The sequence below is a fragment of the Xyrauchen texanus genome, chromosome 5 (assembly GCF_025860055.1).
Source record: "Xyrauchen texanus isolate HMW12.3.18 chromosome 5, RBS_HiC_50CHRs, whole genome shotgun sequence".
NCBI classification, from domain to species: Eukaryota; Metazoa; Chordata; class Actinopteri; order Cypriniformes; family Catostomidae; genus Xyrauchen; species Xyrauchen texanus.
Genome location: NC_068280.1, coordinates 20,986,286 through 21,005,272, shown reverse-complemented (window position 1 = coordinate 21,005,272; position 18,987 = coordinate 20,986,286). Strand labels below are relative to the sequence as shown.

The 18,987-nt window shown below is 38.3% G+C and overlaps 1 protein-coding gene across 1 annotated transcript; it reads left to right on the top strand.

Annotated features, from left to right (window-relative positions):
- The first annotated feature begins 430 nt into the window (after window positions 1-430).
- On the top strand, window positions 431-18,591 carry LOC127643987 (syncytin-A-like). Its single transcript, XM_052126964.1, has 2 exons — window positions 431-686; window positions 16,478-18,591. Exon 2 carries the CDS (start codon window positions 16,662-16,664, stop codon window positions 17,682-17,684), a length of 1,023 nt encoding a protein of 340 aa, XP_051982924.1. The 5' UTR covers window positions 431-686; window positions 16,478-16,661; the 3' UTR covers window positions 17,685-18,591.
- Window positions 18,592-18,987: the final 396 nt, after the last annotated feature.

Here is an 18,987-nt window from a genome sequence, read left to right as displayed (position 1 = left end):
ATTTTTCTGTATGTCAAAACAAGCTCTTCTGGCACTATGGCTCATTGTATGTTTTAATGGAAATAAACATGCTCAGCTCAGTATATGACAATCTTTAATTTGTGTGATATGAGCAATATTACAGTCCTGAATTTAAAACAATTTGGTCATAAGTTTTCCACTGTTTCCATAGACCACTGGGTTCTGGGGCAACAATTTATGACAATAACATTTCTGGGATATCACACTCACTATATAATGTGTTTTGGGCACAGTGTTTAATAATGTGTATTAAAAATCGTTGATGCTTGCCCAGTCTCAAAGCTGACAGCGCGTGCATGCGCTGCACTGTAAACGTGTGTGTGTCGTGTTGAGGGGTTTGTTAACTCACAGAGACAGAGATATGAGCTGTGTGTTATCCGAAGATCCAACTACTGTCTTTCACCGAAGCTGCTCGCGATTGCGAGCCGTGCAACAAATGCTGTGCTTTTAACTCGGTTAAAAAGCATTCAAAGCCGCTGGCGGTTAATTATGATCTGATTAATGAACTCGCTTCTCATTCGAACTTGTTTATTTTATAACGGGATAAGACATTCTGGTGTTGTGGACGTCGCCATCTTTGATATTTACGTTAGTCACTGTTAATGGTTTTCTTCAAATGCGTTCTGATAAAGAAAGAAAGTCATACACACTGGGATGGCATGAGGGTGAGTAAATGATGAGAGTATCATTTGTACTACATGAAAATTGTAAGAAATGTATTTGGCACTTTGTATCAGATACTTATATATACATAATTATTTGAATGCACATGAACTGCTAATCTAATATGCGTTTGTTAATGACTCATTGATGAAAATACTGTAATGTTACCACAACTTTTATATATATAAAAAAAATAAATAATCAATTTAACAGTTTTCTTGAATTATTTTAGTTTCAGCTTGAATTTTTTTTCAAGTGCATCAAAGATTCACCATGCTCCCATAGCTCCTATTTGTTGTATTATCTGTTGAGTGGTGTCTTACATCCTGTCCAGTGGTACTTCACGTGAGACCAGTGTGTACACTGAGCTCTGCTTAACCATCCATCAATAGCATTCTTTTACTGTATGTGCCATTACATTCATGAACTGAAACTGTGCAGGGTATTTTATTCATAGTTGTTTGCATAGTTCTGATTTTAACTGTTTGTTAATTTACTTAGTGTATATGTATCATTTTAGGCAATGCCTCTATTTATGAGATGTGGAGGTCTTTCTGGAATTTGACAAAAGCAAATTTGAAAGAAATGACAGACAAAGTTTAATAAACTGTCAGCATTACAGCCTACTTTTATTCACAACAACACCATTTAACAAACATTTCTCACTCTCCTTTGCATGCATGTATGCTGCAAATTACGTTTTGCCAAGAAGTGATGGTAGATAGGGTAAGATTTAATGTTCCCTAAAATTCAGAGCATAATCCATTTAACACAACTTTACAGCAAGGTTCTGATGAAACAAGGGCTTGTTGATTCTTGAGTGCTCATACAGATTGCTCACTTTCACACAGAGCAAGATATATCTCGATAAGTCTCTCATTGCATCAATTTTAGCATTCAGTTCTATGTCTGTACCACTGACATGAACTCAAATAATGATGAAGATTAAAGGAGTTCAACCAATTACTCAATGTTTGAAGCCCAAGAAGCTAAGAAAGCTATTCAAATTAGCCAAAGTCTGTGCTTTCATTCTTGTTTATGCAGTGATTTTGGTAATGCATGTGCGCGTGTATTTCATATTATGAACGGTGCTTTCACACTAGCACTTTTGGGGAGGACACCCAAGTGAAGGATGACTGGATGATCTGATCGTTGTATTCCACTTGCGAACCACACCAGAGTCTGCATTAAAAGGTGGTATGAAGTACGGTTCTTGTGAACCGCCATTGATGATGTATAATTTGCATCTTTGCAGGCTCAGGATTGCAATTATTGTGGTATACTACATTTCTCATACCTGTTTGTCTCCATATAAATCACCCTCAGAGAGCAGTTAACATTCTTCACATCTCTAGAAATGCATCTGCAGGCTTGTGGAAGACAAACACTAACATTCTTCACATCATTGCACATTCAGTGCATCAGTGGCAGACAAACAAAAGTGTCGTTCTGGGCATGGCAAGTTTTGGTGGTAATCCAAAGAGAACAATTTTAATATGTCACACAGTGAAGCTGACATCTTCAAGTTTTAGTTACAGTGGTACCTTCTTAGGTAGACCACGAATGGGACCAAAAAAATATGATGTGAACAGAAACTAGTGTGGGCAAGAGGAGGAGGGAGGTAGGAACTCTTGTTCGTTACAAGAAATTGAATCAGGTGTGAAAGCACCCTCACTGTCATCTGAATCAATCAGTGTCAAAAGTGAAACCGCTTGAGAGAGACCCAGCCTGTGCACTATAGAGAATGGATGGTAACCAGAGAAAATAATAGTTTTGAGATTTTGAAATTTAGCAACATGAAATTCAGTATTCATTTTTTATTTATTTATTTATTTTTTAAATGAACAACAGGTCTTTCCTTCACACATATAAGAATAAGACTTACGTGTATAACAATACTTTTTTTGTTGCATCTTGGATACAGAAAGCTATGAAAAGGCTTTAACTTTCTAAAGTTCAGTCATCAGAATCAGAATGAGCTTTTTTCCAAGTGTGCTTTATTTTGTTTTGGTGATAGGAGAAACAAGCAAGTGCACACAGAACATTACAGTGAGACAGGATATAAAACAAGGTAAGAGAATAAATAGACATACAAACAAAACAGTCATTGAATTAAATATCAGAGAATTTACATATGATATTAGATATGTTTGTACATTATTGCACTATGGGGAGACCTGAAGGCAGTTTAGGCATGTGTTAAATGGCCTGAGGGTAAAAACTGTTCTTGTGCCGGGTTGTCCTAGCACTGATTGCTCTGTGGAAAGGCCAGAGGGCAACAGTTAAAAAAAGGAGTGGGCAGGGTGTGTGTGGTCCTGAGTGATTCTACCTGCAAGTTTCCTCACTCACTGTATTGTGCGTGTTCAGCTAAAGGTTGTTGTGATCGCACCAAATTTTTTAAATTTGTATGTATTTACAGTATAGACATGAGATGGAAACACACTGCATCTGATTTGTATAACATAGTTAATGAGAAATGTTTTCGAGCTGGTTACTTTAATAAACACTTAGTTTAACACTGAGATTGTAACAAACTACAATTGAAATATTAACATTCCCCATATTGTGCAGCATATAAAAGCAGAAATATTAAGTCTTTCATCGTTTACTCACCCTCCTGTTGTTCCGTATGACCTTCTTTCTATTATGAAACTTTTTAAAGGATATTCAGTTTGCTGATCTCAAAACAATAGCACTGGAAAGTGTCTCTTTTTAAAGCTAAAAAAACTCCCAAAAGTAAAAATAAAAGAAGTCTGTACATCTTATGCATTTATATTCCAATCGTCTGAAGGCATACAATCACTTTGAGTGATAAACAGACAAAATTTCGAAAAGTCGTTGTTCACTCTCAAATCAAATCATTGATCAACTCCTGTAAGCAGGACAAATGAACTGATCAAATATAGCGACACACTAAAAACATCATACCTTTGATCTTGTCTTGTGACCAAATGTCATGACGTTATGACACAATAAACAGTGAGGTTCTATGTTATTGATGTCTCAGCATATTATTTTTTCTTTTCTCTGTTTTTTTTGTTTGGTTTTGTTTGGTTTTAAAGGTTTTAAAAAGTTACGTTATGAGAGTCACTATCATCTGCTGTTGTATTTAAATAAGCAGATGGAACATCCTTTAAAATATCTCCTATGTGTTACACAAAAGAAAGTGTTAAGGGTTTGGAATGACATGAGGGTTTGTAAATGACAGGATTTAAAATTTTGGGTGACCTATTCTTTTAAATCTATACTTTAATGTCTTAAATATTTAATAATATGGTATAGTTTATATATAATATGGTAACATAAAGCTAACGATATTGTAATGTTGCAAAGACTGTTTTCAGCAGCTGTTTCCTTGTTCACAGACTGTGATGACGTGTTTCCGCCTTATTTAGCTTCGTAAATCTTTTTTATATATATATTTGTTTATTTAATTTTTTTTTTTGGGTGTAAGTTTATAACATTATTATTATTTGTGTTATATTACCCTGGAATTAGGTTTAAAAAATGAATTACCACAGCTGCGAGGGTGTTTCGATTACAGCTGCTGAAAAAATGACCGTAGATTTGGCATCTTTTCCCATCTGACTGTCTTATTCACCGCTCTATTTTTTCTTCTTCTGGAAAGTCATTCAAATGTAATAGTGGACTTTTTCTTTTGCTCTTGGAGCAAATGGGTAAGTGAAAATAAAATTTGCTGTGGTCTCCCATTCACTCTAATTCACTGCTGTCAAAGTTTACCCTGCAATCGTTTCCTTCCGCATTCCAAAACGTGGAGTGTGAAAAATGGCTATTACAACCGCTTCAGCCACTCTCTCCTGGTAAACAGCAGCGCGAGTGCAGATTACACACACGCACGCGCACGCACGCACGCGCACGCACGCACACGCACGCGCACGCACATGTTGGTCTACCTATCATTATGAGGACTTTCCATAGACATAATGACTTTTATACTGTACAAACTATAGATTCTATCCTCTAAACCTAACACAACCCCTAAACCTAATCATCACAAAACTTTTTGCAGTTTTACATTTTCAATAAAACATTGTTTAGTATGATTTTTAAGCGATTTGAATTATGGGGACACTAGAAATGTCCTCATAAATCACATTTATAGCATTTTGTGCTATTAAAATATACTGCGTAAAGGGGACGTTACTCAAAAAGGCTATATGTTACTGCAGACTTTGGTCTGATTCAAATGAAGCTTTTAGCGAAAATAATATTTACCGAACATACAACATAACATTACTGTGGCACCACTGGTATTTTGAAGCTTTTGCATTGTGATACTACCGTAATCTCTTCTAATATCTCTAATTACTTTGGGGTAAAAATTACCCAGTGGTACCCTCTATTTTCAAGCAGTTATTAGTGCATGTAGGCAGTGACAACGCCTTCATCACAAAGTGCATGTGGAGTGAAGTGGAACTTATTCTGTGCCCCAAACCTGCAATACTATGACACACCTTTGGTGACCTCATCAGAGATAAACGGCATAGTCATTTAGCCGTAGACCGGTGTGCACCATGAAGAATTGTCATGACAGAGACTTCACAATTGCAGATGAATGACATTCAGAAGTTAGAGCAGAAAGTGGCCCTGGAGAATGTTGGTGAGCTCAAAGTTTGCTGCACTTCCAGTTGCTAGTTGAAAATATCAAGAACAGTGAGGGGATGAAAGTGCAATAGTCACTTAAACACACGTTTCCCTTGCCTCTGTATTCCCTGTGGTTAATCAATCAGCTTTGTCTTCACTTTGTTTTGGTGGCCCTTAGGTGAAGCAGTTTATTTCTAATTTGTGAAAGACAGAAGGCTGCATTAAGACAGCATGAACAAATTATAGTTAGCTTCAAGACAATGCTCTAGACTTTAAGCCTTGATTGCCTCCTGACTGTCCTTTATTAAAGAGCAATAGCCTTGCACTTCACCTGTGACAGAAAATTGAATTCTGTTTAGCAACAGCCTCTGTGGGAGAGACACAGAGAAGAAGCACTGAAAGGCTGAGGGAACCTTGGTTTTGCTGTGTACAGACTGTTTAAAGTTGCCATTAGCTTTCTGACCTGAACGTAATGCCATAAAGTAGTTGTGAGCTCTTGAATTTTTTTTTCATCACAGTTTTCAATATTACATCAAGCAGCTCTGCTTCTGTTTTGATTTATCAAAATAATTAGAAGCTTTAGACAGAAAATTGCACGCTCTGCAATTATCTGCTTAAGGATTCCACTGCTTTATTGCCTGCAGGTCTTATCAATGTAACTCCCAGGTAGCCCATTTTATTCCAATAAACTCTTTAGGACATTAAATTTTAAACGTGGGTGATGGACTCTCACTCCATCACATGCTGTGTAATGAGAGGTTTGTTGTGGTGCAACCTTATGTCTTATGTCTTAATGGGTTTTCAGGAGTTTAGGCTATATCTGAAATCCTTATGATCACGAGCACTAGGAGATACTGAGATGAGCAAAACTGACTTTTTGTAATTCACCCTCCTTCTCCAAGAGAGAATACACATTTAAACACATGTAATACACGTGCATGCAAAGCAGAGATTAAGAGCCACAGACACAGGGCCATTAGTCATATTTTGTATACCATCATGTTTGTTTACTAGAATGACTCTTGTTTAAATTCAGAATTAACCAGTCAGCAGGGGAAAAAGTATTCTGCTACATAGCTGCAATTAAAATGTTGCTACAAATCCTTGTTAAGAAGCTGATTAGAAGGTTTTGTGTCACTTTTTTATCTTCATTAAATTAGGGTGACCATACATCCTCTTTTTCCCAGACATGTCCTCTTTTTTGGAACTTAACCCTCTGGGGTCTGAGGGTGTTTTGGGCCCTGCAGAAGTTTTGACATGCCTTGACATTTGTGCTTTTTTCAGTTGCTTAAAAACACATTAATGGCTAAAGTCTGATAACTGCATTTCATTGGCTCTGTACTTGTATTTTTTGCACAATGACAATACATTTTAATCTAATCTAATAACACTGTATTCAGCATAATCTGGGCTACAATAATATGTGAGCAACATGTGTGTACATGTTTGTATTATTGAGAAATTAATGTTTATGCATGGTTTTTGAAAAAAAACTTTAAGTCATTGAAATAAGGCCATATAACACACTCAACATTTGTCCACAATGCTTTTGAGAACTGGATCTTGTAGACTAGATTTTTTTCTACAAAATTATGTGAAAACCATCCTGATCACTCAAACAAAACAATATAGTAATTTAACTTTTGTAAGACACTTTTAGTGTTAGAAACGTCATGTGCGAGGAGGCATGAACTATCACTAATATGGATGTATTTCACACCTGAGGAAACAAAGACCCCTCCCCTGGGCCTATCACTGAGGAATGTGACAGGAAGAATTAATGATCAAAATCAAGTTTTAAATTAAAGAAGTAATCTGACTATACATTTTCTTTACATAAATACTTTACTTAATTTTAGACCTACACTACCATTTAAAAGAAGTCTCTTCTGCTCACCAAGACTGCATTTATTTGATCCAAAATACAGTAAAAACATTGATATTGTGAACTCTTTTTACAATATAAAGAACAGCTTTCTATTTGAATATATTGTAAAATGCTATTTGTGATCAAAGCTGAATTTTTAGTATCATTACTGCAGTCTTAAGTGTCACATAATACTTCAGATCATTATAATATGCTGATTTTCTTAATTAATATAGGTTAATATATCTTTGTTGATGGAAAGGAGGCAGCATAAACACTAGATCAAATATAATCTAAACATTCATATTATTTTTATATCATATTACATACCATATTTATATCATACAGCATACAATTTAAATACCTGCTTTAGCCAAAACAGCATTTAAATGTAACTAAAACTTGCTTATTACGACATATTTCACATTTCAATATTCTGAATTCTGGCTGGCAAGTCTGCAAACAGTCTCACTAGTAAAATTTTTACATGTTTATATAAAATTGCATGTCAACTAATGAAAACTAAATGACTTACTCGTCCGAAATTGTATCCTCGGCTGGATCAAGTCACTCTTCAAAATACAAACGTTCATCGGAGTCCCGCTCTTCTTCTGAGAAAAATGTGAACTCTTCGTCACTATCCAGGAGTTTCCTCGCCTGTGTTGTATTACAAATTTATAAAATGTTAAACACAATCATATATATAAACTGGGAAAGTAGAGTAGACTGCATTTAGCATTTAAGGTATAAATGATAAATATATCAGCTGTTAGAAAGAGTATTCCAGCAAGAGATTTCCTTCCAGTTGTAACGAATGAGGTCGGAGTCAGACAAGGGATGAGGATCCAAATGCGAGTTTATTGATTAAAGGAAACAAACAGGCATGAATAAACAAAACTACCACGATGGGCAAATGAAAACAAAACACGAAAAACACAGGAAATGGAACACGGGAACACAGGCATGGAATAAACAAAACTACCACGATGGGCAAATGAAAACAAAACACAGGAACTGGAACATGGGAACACAGGCATGGGAGCGAGCACAAACTACGTACAACAGCATTCAACAACAGACAAGGACTAAACCAAAAACCAGGATATAAATACAAAAACATGGGAAAAAGGGGCCAATGAACAAACAGAACACAAACTAGGTGACAAGGTGATTAACAGAAACCAAAGGCAAATTAACAAGGGCAGGTGAAAACAATGAACAGTGAACACGAGGGAAAACAAGACTATGGAGGTACAAGGGTGACAAAAGTGAAAACTAAGGAATAACAAAAGTGACAAAATTACAAACAAAGGGCAACAGTGAGACAAGACAGGGTAACCGTTACACCAGTTCTGTTCTCTCTATTGTAAATTAAATTAGTCAGACTACTGACAATCTCATCCTCTGTCTTTTAATGGCTATTGGAGCCCCAGCCCCAGTTGTCTAAATAGTTAGGCTGATTGGATTAGCATCTCTGTATCTGAATAGTTATGATGATTGGATTAGGACTGGTAACAATCTAGATTCTAGGGTGGGTTTCCTATGCCTGTATACATCATTTGCATGCTTTAAAGTTATCACCTGGGTGCTTTGTGTCTATCTCTAAGCACTGCCCTCTAAATGCATGTATAAATTACAATGTAAAGTTCACTTAGTTAGATGTTGGTCCCTGCAGCTGCTGACAGCACAAATTTCTCAATAAAGAATCCTGCTTGAAGATACAACCGAGTCTCCTGGTCTTACCTTCTGAGTTTCCCACTCTCTAGAAGGATAAAAAGTTTACAACAGTTTTGGTGCCGTGACCGGATAGAGCTACTCACCTGAATCCAGATTGAAACTTCAAGCTCAACAAAGATCTGACTGCATTCCAGCCTGAATCTTTCTTACAACCAAAGTTTGGTGAGTGCTACTCTATCCAAAAGAACCTTTAAGACCAGTACAAATCCTCTGCTGCCGTCAGAGAAGGGTTAACAGACAGCTGTAGGTTTGGTTAACTAAGTTATCCTCTAAAATTGTCTTTTTAGAGAAGATTAGCATTACGTGTTAATATTGGTTACCCTCTGTTGTTTTCAGGCAGGGAAGATTAGCATAAAAGGCTAATATTTTGTTTATCCTCTGTATCTGCAGAGAAGAATATTTGTTACCCTCTGTTTTTAGACAGAGAAGATTAGCATAAAGTGCTAGTAATTTGTGTTATCCTTTGCTTGGGTCAAAGAAGGTTAACAATAGTTGAACTGTGTTAACAAGTGTACCCTCTGTTGATCAGAGACGTTTTAGTGTTTGTTTGTGTGGTAACAGATCAAAGAAAATCCACAAAATGTTTAAGAAAAGTGCTAGACTAATCCCCACAACTGAAAAAGGTGGTCTTAAGACTCCTTTGTGGTCAGATAGTGAATTCAAAACACTGTTAGGAGAACAACTGAACCTAATTGTCACTGAGAATGTTAGACAAGAACTAACTAAGAAATATGAGATTCATCCAGACAAGACTTGGTCAGTAGATGAGTGTAAAAAGGTACTAGGAGCAAGTATTCGCAAGAACAATGTGAAAGGCATTATCTGCTGCCACAGAGAATTTTGTTTAGCACTTGCTACACAACAGTCTAAGCATAACTCAGAGCTAGAGAAAGAGAACAAAGAGCTCCGTGCTAGAGTATCCTCTTTAATCAAGAAATTGAACCACAACAAAGCTGCAGAAAAAACTGTTGTAGAAGAAGTTAATCAGCCGGATAACATTTTCCCTGACTTACAAAATTTCTTTGAAACAGATGTAGCTCTCCAATCCGTAACTGCTGTGCCTGTAAATTTAGTCAATGTGTGTGGTGCTAGGAGACAATCTCAGGGAATTGAGGGAACTGAAAGTGTTTCTACCAACTCTTCTGTTGTCCAAATACAAACAGTCACAAAAGCGCTTGGACCTAAAGATATAGAGAGACTATCCCAGAGCTTACCCTCAGCACGCACACAGTTTTCTGAATTTAGAAGAGCATTGATCAACAAAATGCATCTATATGACATGTCGTTAACAGAAGTCACACAGTTAATGTCAAACAGTCAACAGTTTTGAATCTGCAGTGACTTCTGAACTACAGCATGCCAGTAGAAGTGATATAAGAGAAGGTGTTTTGAAAATTCTAAAGAATATCATGGGACCCAAAATAGACTGGTCAAGAATCACTAGCTGTGTACAAAAGAAAGAAGAAACTGTGAGTGAATACACTGAAAGGTTTTGTCAGTCAGCTGTAACTTACAGTGGAATTGTTGATAATTCTGAAAGTGTGTTAGATGACAAGGGACCCCTAGTCCGCATCTGGTCAGATGGCCTTTTAGCTGAGTACAGAAGAGCCTTGCCATTCCTAGATCTCACTTGGTCTAACAGAACTCTTAGAAGTAACCTAGACAGGTTGGCTACATGGGAAAGAGATGCTGATGTTAAAGCCAAAGTGAGAGTAGCAGCAGCAGCTACATTTAGCACAGAAAAACAAAAAAACGGGTGGCCTAAAAAAGAAGGCAAATGCCACTACTGTGGAAAATTAGGACATTGGGAGAAAGAGTGTAGGAAGAAGTTACAAGATGCAAATAGAAATGCTATGCATAATTCTGCTCCTCCCCCGCCTGCTTACAACCCTGAAGCAGTTCAGCAAGTGTCCACTGAAACTTTAGGACAGCTCGTTCAGGCTCTTCTAAGAGCACAACAAGACCAGGAAAAAAACGAATCGTTGGGGCTGTGAGTAGCTACCTTTCCCCTGTAATCCATCATAATGACAAAATAATTTTTGTGAAAGGTAGCATACGAGAGAAAGAGATTGATTTTTTGCTTGATACAGGTGCAGAAATTACAGTAATTCCTACAAAATTGGCTAAAAGTTTAGACATCCCGTACAAGAAAACCAAACTTTCTTTAACTGGCGTAATAGGTGAAGATTCTGTTTTGTATGAAACCCCGCTCATAGAGGTACAATTTGGCCTGAAAACTCTGACTACAAAACTGCTATGTGCTCCATTAAATAAAGGTGCAATTTTAGGCATGGATCTCCTGAGACAAGTACATCTAACTTTAGACATGTCCTTTGAATCTGCTAGCATTAAAATTTGCTCAGCACAAGTTTCTACCAATAATGCAATCCCTCCAGAGTATGCTTTCTTACAGAATCATCCAATTTGGGCTAAAGACAAGGATGATTGTGGTTTGTTGACAGGTGTAGAACCAGTCAAATTGACAGGAACTCCACCTCCGGTCACCAAACAATATCCAATCAATAAGGAAGCTATACAGGGGATCAAACCTATTGTAGAAAAGTTGCTGACGCAAGGAGTGCTAGTTAAAACCAACAGTCCATGTAATTCACCCATATGGCCTATCAAGAAGTCCAATGCAACATGGAGAATTACAATAGACTACAGAGTAGCCAATAAACATATTGATAAAATCACCCCTCTAGTGGCAGATCCTTCTACAATTTGTAATGGCTTGCCATTGAAGTGTAAGATTTTTTCAGTAATTGATATGTCTAATGGATTCTTTTCTGTACCGTTGCACTCTGACAGCCAGCCATGGTTAGCGTTTACAGTTGACTATGAACAATACCAGTGGACACGTTTGCCACAGGGATTTCAAAACTCCCCAACTATATACCATCAGGCTGTCAGACATGATTTGTGTGACCCAGAATGTCCGGTAAAACAGTCCACTATGATCCAATATGTCGATGATATTTTGATTGCCTCAACAGATCACGAGGTACATCAAACTGAATTGGCAGCATTGTTGGACTATTTGCATAAAAAAGGACACAAATGCAGTTTTCACAAAGCTCAAATTGCTAAAAAGCAAGTCATATTTCTGGGTCAAACAATTGGTGCAGGAAATAGATCCATCACACAGGATCGAGCAGCTTCAGTCAAATCCATACCTCCGCCTACTACCATTAACCTCTTAACCAGCACCCCTATTTTTGAGAATTTTCTGAAAATGACATACCCAAATACAAATGTCTGTAGCTCCTAAACCATATGGTCCACATTCATAACTCTGATATTTTTTTAAACTAGACACTTGAAACTTTGTTACCCAAGAGTCATATTAATTCAAAAGTAGCATAGGAACAGAGTAAAACAAGGTCAAATTTACATGAAAGTGACTCACGATTTCTATGAATGAACTTCATTTAGGGAAAAATGTATCAGACTTTTATGTTAAAGGCCTGAAAACACCATAAAGATAAAACTGAATGTCTGACCATGTTCTGATTCAAATTTGAAGATGATACTCCCAAAAATGTAGTTTCTGTAAGCTTTTATTCAGGGAAAGTCTAGGCGTCCTTTCCAAAAGGCCATTTGGAGACTCCAAATGGACATCTGGTAACCAAATGACATAAGGAGTAAACACTACATACTACATACATGTATATCAATTCAGAACTGTTCTGCTCATCAAACCACACAAGAAAAAATGATTTCAGCACAACATTTTAACATTTTAACAAAATACTCTTTATTTTGAACAATTCTGATAGCAAAAACAGTGAAACAAAAAAAACTCACTTCATGTATGCATTTCAAAAGTGATCGTTTTACAACTAATTAATAAATTATATAAAAAGAAAACAACATTTGTTATTGCAGCAGTGTTTTTTACTCAAATAAATTACAATAAACTGATAATTATAATAAATATCCAATTACTAAAGAAAAAAAAAAGCAATTACAGTATTTATGTTGATCCAAGGCAGTCACTAACAAGGTTTGTTACCAACTGGAAACCAAAGCCACTGAAAGACAGGAAAGATAAAGATAAAGATATTTTTGTTATATTATATGCATCATAAATATAATGTGTGTGTGTGATATAAATATTATGTCTTTATGTATAATATACAGCTATCACCTAGCTACTCGTGTAGCCTTGTGTCTTTGCTAGTCATTTTATAATCAAAAACATGATATGAACAGAAAAACTGCCAATACTTCATAAACATAAAAACTCAAGACGATGTGTTTCAACTTACCGATCTAATACGGGATCGAGTCCATGGAGAAACATCTCCTCTTCAGCCGAATCGACACTCGACACCGTGCTCTCTCTGTCTAAGATGTCTGTTTCTGCGTCTTTCTGCTGTTCTTCGTCGCTACTCCTCATTATCTCCTCCAAAACACTCTCAACACCACAAAAACTCCTCTTCAGTCGACGATCCATGATGTAGATTGTTAGATATAACGCACTTGTATTAGACCTATGTATTAGACAGATCTTCTGAGGTAAACTAAGCAAACTGTCAATCACTGCAATCGTGTTTTAGTTGGTTAATACTCCCATCCATCAAACTTTTGCTGACCAGACATTGGGTGGCTTTTATCCAATCAAAAACCGAGGTGCGAGAGTGACAGGTCCCGCAGCCTGTTGTTGCGCTCCCTTCATATTTTGGTCATTACAGAGCCTGTGATTGAAGGAGAGAAACAGGGAATGGCTCATTTTATCGGAAACAGTCCAAACTACGGGGGAGAGATGGTTTTTGAGCATTGGAATACAAATTAGAATCGATATTGAACATGATGGATTACTCTAACTGGAAGCGCTCATGAAAACTGAGGAGGATGTTTTGTTTTTTTCCCTATTTTTTGAACTTCACCTCAAAGCGTTCAATGATTTGATGTCAAGCACCAGCATTGGGAATTGCACAAACTGATAGACCCTTTGTTCTTTATGTCCATGAACATTTAAGCTTCATGACTGCATGTTTAATGCAAGATCATGGGGGCAGTTTACGCCCAATTCATTACTATTCTGGTAAACTTGACATAGTCGCTCAAGGTATGGGCCCATGCCTCAGAGCAGTACAGGCAGTTCATCTAGCGCTTCAGGCTTCATCAGGAATGGTGTTAGGACAGACTGTAAACGTAAGATGCCCTCACGCAGTGTCCGCACTAATGAATCAAGCAAAAGTCACTTCTGTCACTTCCTCTCGTTGGGGAAATTGGTTAGCAACTCTCACAGCCCCGAATATAGTTCTACAGCGTGCACCAGTCACAAACCCATTGTGACAACTTCCTTGAAAGAGGACAGGGAAACAGGTCTCCGGCACAAGGTAAGCCTTTTTTTATTGACACTTTATAATGTGCACACACACACATATCGACACAGAAACACTGGGTTGCTGTAGGTCGGGGCTCTCCTCTGCTCTGTGGCTGCTGGCTTTTAATCCGCTCTCCTCGCTCTACTGCAATTAGAGACAGGTGTTAGACATAATTTAGCTCAGGTGTGAGCGCCCTTACCGCTCTTCTCTCCCGGACGGGCGCTTGACCACGCCCCCGCTGCCACACCCATCCTCATGTATGATGTCTGCAATGACTGAAGTTTTGTTAGAGGATGAAGGCGAAATGACACATGATTGTGTTACGCTTACATATACATCTACGAGTGAAGTAAAAGAAACTCCCATAGAGAATTCAGAATTTGAGTTGTTTGTTGATGGGTCAGCTCAAGTAATTGAAGGTAACAGATGAGCAGGTTATGCAGTAACGTCCACCACTGAAGTGGTTGCTTCAGGTCGTCTTCCAGATCATTTTTCAGCACAAGCTGCAGAACTAGTAGCCTTAACAAGAGCATGCACACTAGCTTCAGGATCAGTTGCAAATATCTACACAGATTCCAGGTATGCTTTTGGGGTCATTCATGATTTTGGTATCTTTTGGCAAACCAGACAGTTTCTAACTTCTGCTGGATCCCCATTAAGCATGCTGGATTAGTGAAAGATCTAATGTTTGCCATGAAACTTCCAAAGAAATTGGCAGTAATCAAAGTGAAAGCACATCTCACCACTAATACAATGGAAGCTAAAGGTAATGCTCTTGCTGATGTAGCAGCTAAACAAGCTTGTTCCTATGCAACTGTACAAGTGTGTTCAGGTAGTATAGCACAGAAGACAATTCTGCCTCCTGAATCAATAATTGATCTGTACAAAGACGTTCCTCTGTATGAAGCATGGACATGGTTAGACAAAGGAGCCACAGTGGATTCATCTGGCTGCTGGACCAAAGGGGAAAGTATGTTGCTCCCGAATCACTGCTGCCATATTTGGCTCAACAAATACACAATTTGGGTCACAGTGGTCCAGCAACAATGAATCACAGGTTCTCTAATCAATGGTGGAATCCAAAATTCAGAAATGTAGCCACTGAAACAGCAAAGAGGTGTGTTACATGTCAGAAAAATAATGAGGTACCAGCAGCTACTACACCAGCAATACATACCCCAGCTCCACCAGGACCATTTCAGTCACCTGCAAGTTGACTACATATCATTGCCTCCGTGTAAGGGAAAAACTGACGTTTTGGTAGTAATAGATAAGTTCTCTAGATGGGTAGAAGCTTATGCAACAGGGCGTGCTACAGCTGCACATACTGCTAAATGTCTTGTCACTGATTTCATACCCAGATGGGGATTACCAGATTGCATTGACTCAGATCAAGGTACACACTTCACAGGACAGGTAGTCAAGGAAGTGTCTAGAATGTTGAAGATTAAGTGGAATCTTCACTGCCCATACAGACCACAAGCATCAGGACAGATTGAACGATGTAACAGAACAATTAAAACCAGGCTAAGCAAAATGCATCAGGAAGGAGTACCATGGGTAGAAGCGCTGCCAGCAGTACTGTGTAGTATGAGAGCGTCACCTAACAGATCAGTAGGACTGAGCCCTCATGAGATTATTACTGGACGCCCAATGCAAATGCCAGGTGTGATTGATCTTAGAAATGCTGATGTACACATTGCCTCAGATGCCCTGATCGCTACTGTGAAAACCTCACAAAGGCAGTACAGAGTGCCAAAGAGAGAGTTGAGTCGTGTTGGCAAACTCCACCAGAAGGTGGACACACAATCATCCCAGGTCAATGGGTCATGATAAAGACATTCAGAAATAAGCCATTAGAGCCTAAGTGGCACGGACCACATCAAGTGATGTTGATTACAGCAGCTGCAGTATTGTGTCAGGGAAAGAAAACCTGGACTCATGTGTCACACTGCAAAGTTGTTCCCCCACCTACAGGGATAGGATAGGACACAGACTAGTGAGGAGCCCAGGGAAGAACCGAATGCAATATGCATCGGGGGACAAACCCTGTGGTGAAGACTCCCTCATAGGCCTTCCCCATCCACTAGTCCATCCTTACCTCACTGTTCTTTAGGTGTCAAAGGAATTATGAAATAGGGAAAGAAGGAACAACATTAGCAGACTCAGAAAAGGACACAACCCGGGTGTTTCAACAAATACTACAAAAATCTACTGTCTTTTGTTTTTCTTTCTACCCTCTTTGCAGATACCACTTGATGGCTGTCCCGAGACCCATGGGCATCGACCTCCTCACCTGTGTATGAGGCCACAACTTCAAGAAAACAACTAGACCCACTGCCAAGCCCAGTATCACAAGAAGAAGGAAAAAAAAAAAAAAAAAAATACACAACACAGAGACTCACATACGGAATCTTCAGTCATCCATCAACATGATCAAGATTGTCACATTTCTAACCATCATGGACATCACACAAAGTGTGGACTCCAGAAACAACATATTCTTAGAGCTGATGAATATGTCAAGAAGTGCCTTGTTTGCAGGAAAGGACATTTGCATGCCACACGCACCCTCAGTAGGAGCAGGAATCCCATGGGTGGCACACCCTATCTCCAAATGTGACACGTGTACCTTCTTTGATCATCATACCAGTGGATTATACAACAAGGATACATGTCACAATGTAACAGTTCCTCCACCCTCTCCATGTTGCATTCCTGGATTACCATCCTGCAACCTAACTTCAGCTCCTCCCATTATGACAGATCTACTTTTGCCAATGACTTTTCCTTGGTGTATGGAAAATTATGCTCCAGCCTCGACTCCCTTGGGTGAAATTCCTCGTGAACTTTGCAGCTTTGTGGTCGAAGTGAGAACAAAATCCCATGTAGACATTACTCCATCAGCAGGAAAAGAGGACAAAGACTTAGAAGAGTGTCTCCACAGGACACCATCCCTTCCAAAACTCTTGGCAATAAATCAGTGGTGTATGATTCCTCCACCGACTGGCATTTTTTGGTTATGTGGAACTTCTGTCTACAATATTCTACCCAGTCGATTCAATGGCAGGTGCACCCTGGTTTATGTTTTACCGGCTATCAGAGAAAATACACACTCCACCCCAAGCTCTACACATTTACAAAATTCACCACCTTCCACAAACAAAGAAGATGGCTGCATTCCAGGACTCACTTGTGCACAAACATGGTGGTCGAGAACTCTTGGAGCAATAATCCCGTCTTATGGTGTCATGCAGGCCCTTGATCAAGTCAGAAGCTTATCAAATTCTGTACAGAAATTGGCCAATGATACGGCTTTGGCCCTTGGTAACATCAAGGACACTCTCGCTTCACACAAGATAATGATCTTACAGAACAGAGTAGCCTTGGATTACATTCTAGCAACGCAAGGGGAGCCTGCACCATTATCGGCCCCGAGTGCTGCACCGGTTTAATGGATCCAACAGAGAACTTGAACAAAATCCAACAAGACATTCTTGATCTTGCAGCAAATTTACATCAGATGACTGAAAATAATTCTTCATGGTTTGGAAACTTGCTAGGTAAACCCTGGCTGTGGATAAAGGAAATAGCAATTCTGCTGTTCTTTTTCCTACTGGTGTACTATTTATGCGTCCACAGTATCAAGTGTTTCATTCAACAAATGACTCAAGCACCTCATGAGAAAATAACAGTTCCAACCAGAAAAGATTATTACCCATAAGAAATTCACGGACCCTAATTGCATGTTTGTTCTGTGTCAGCATGCAATCACAGAAAAAAACAACACAGAGCAAGTGCTATGTGCCTGTAACGATCACAAGTTACAAGAATGAACTTTTAAGTGTCTAAATTTTTATTTTGTGAGAGTTATTAGAACTCTCAAAGGGGAATTGTTGTATTACAAATTTATAAAATGTTAAACACAATCATATATATAAACTGGGAAAGTAGAGTAGACTGCATTTAGCATTTAAGGTATAAATGATAAATATATCAGCTGTTAGAAAGAGTATTCCAGCAAGAGATTTCCTTCCAGTTCTGTTCTCTCTATTGTAAATTAAATTAGTCAGACTACTGACAATCTCATCCTCTGTCTTTTAATGGCTATTGGAGCCCCAGCCCCAGTTGTCTAAATAGTTAGGCTGATTGGATTAGCATCTCTGTATCTGAATAGTTATGCTGATTGGATTAGGACTGGTAACAATCTAGAGTCTAGGGTGGGTTTCCTATGCCTGTATACATCATTTGCATGCTTTAAAGTTATCACCTGGGTGCTTTGTGTCTATCTCTAAGCACTGCCTTCTAAATGCATGTATAAATTACAATGTAAAGTTCCCTTAGTTAGATGTTGGTCCCTGCAGCTGCTGACAGCACGAATTTCTCAATAAAGAATCTCTGCTTGAAGATACAACCGAGTCTCCTGGTCTTACCTTCTGAGTTTCCCACTCTCTAGAAGGATAAAAAGTTTACAACACCTGTGTATCTTGCGATCTTTCAAACACACAAAAAAGTGAGTGTTTTAAGCTTTCTTCAGACATATGTTTCATGTTTGTGTGATAAGTATTTGCAGAGTTTCAGTTCATTTTTGTGACGTGTTTCAGATATATGCTCGTGAATACGGAGACTGCTGTAAGCTCACCCTTTTTATTTTCTTTATTTTACAAAAGCACAAGGATTTGTTGTTATTGTGAGTGTACACAAATAAAAGTAGACCCTTTACAGACTCTAATGATGTCTTACACTTATCTGTATGCC

Coding starts and splice junctions, on each gene's coding strand:
- LOC127643987 (XM_052126964.1), top strand. CDS start 16,662: ATGATCAAGATTGTCACATTTCTAACCATCATGGACATCACACAAAGT.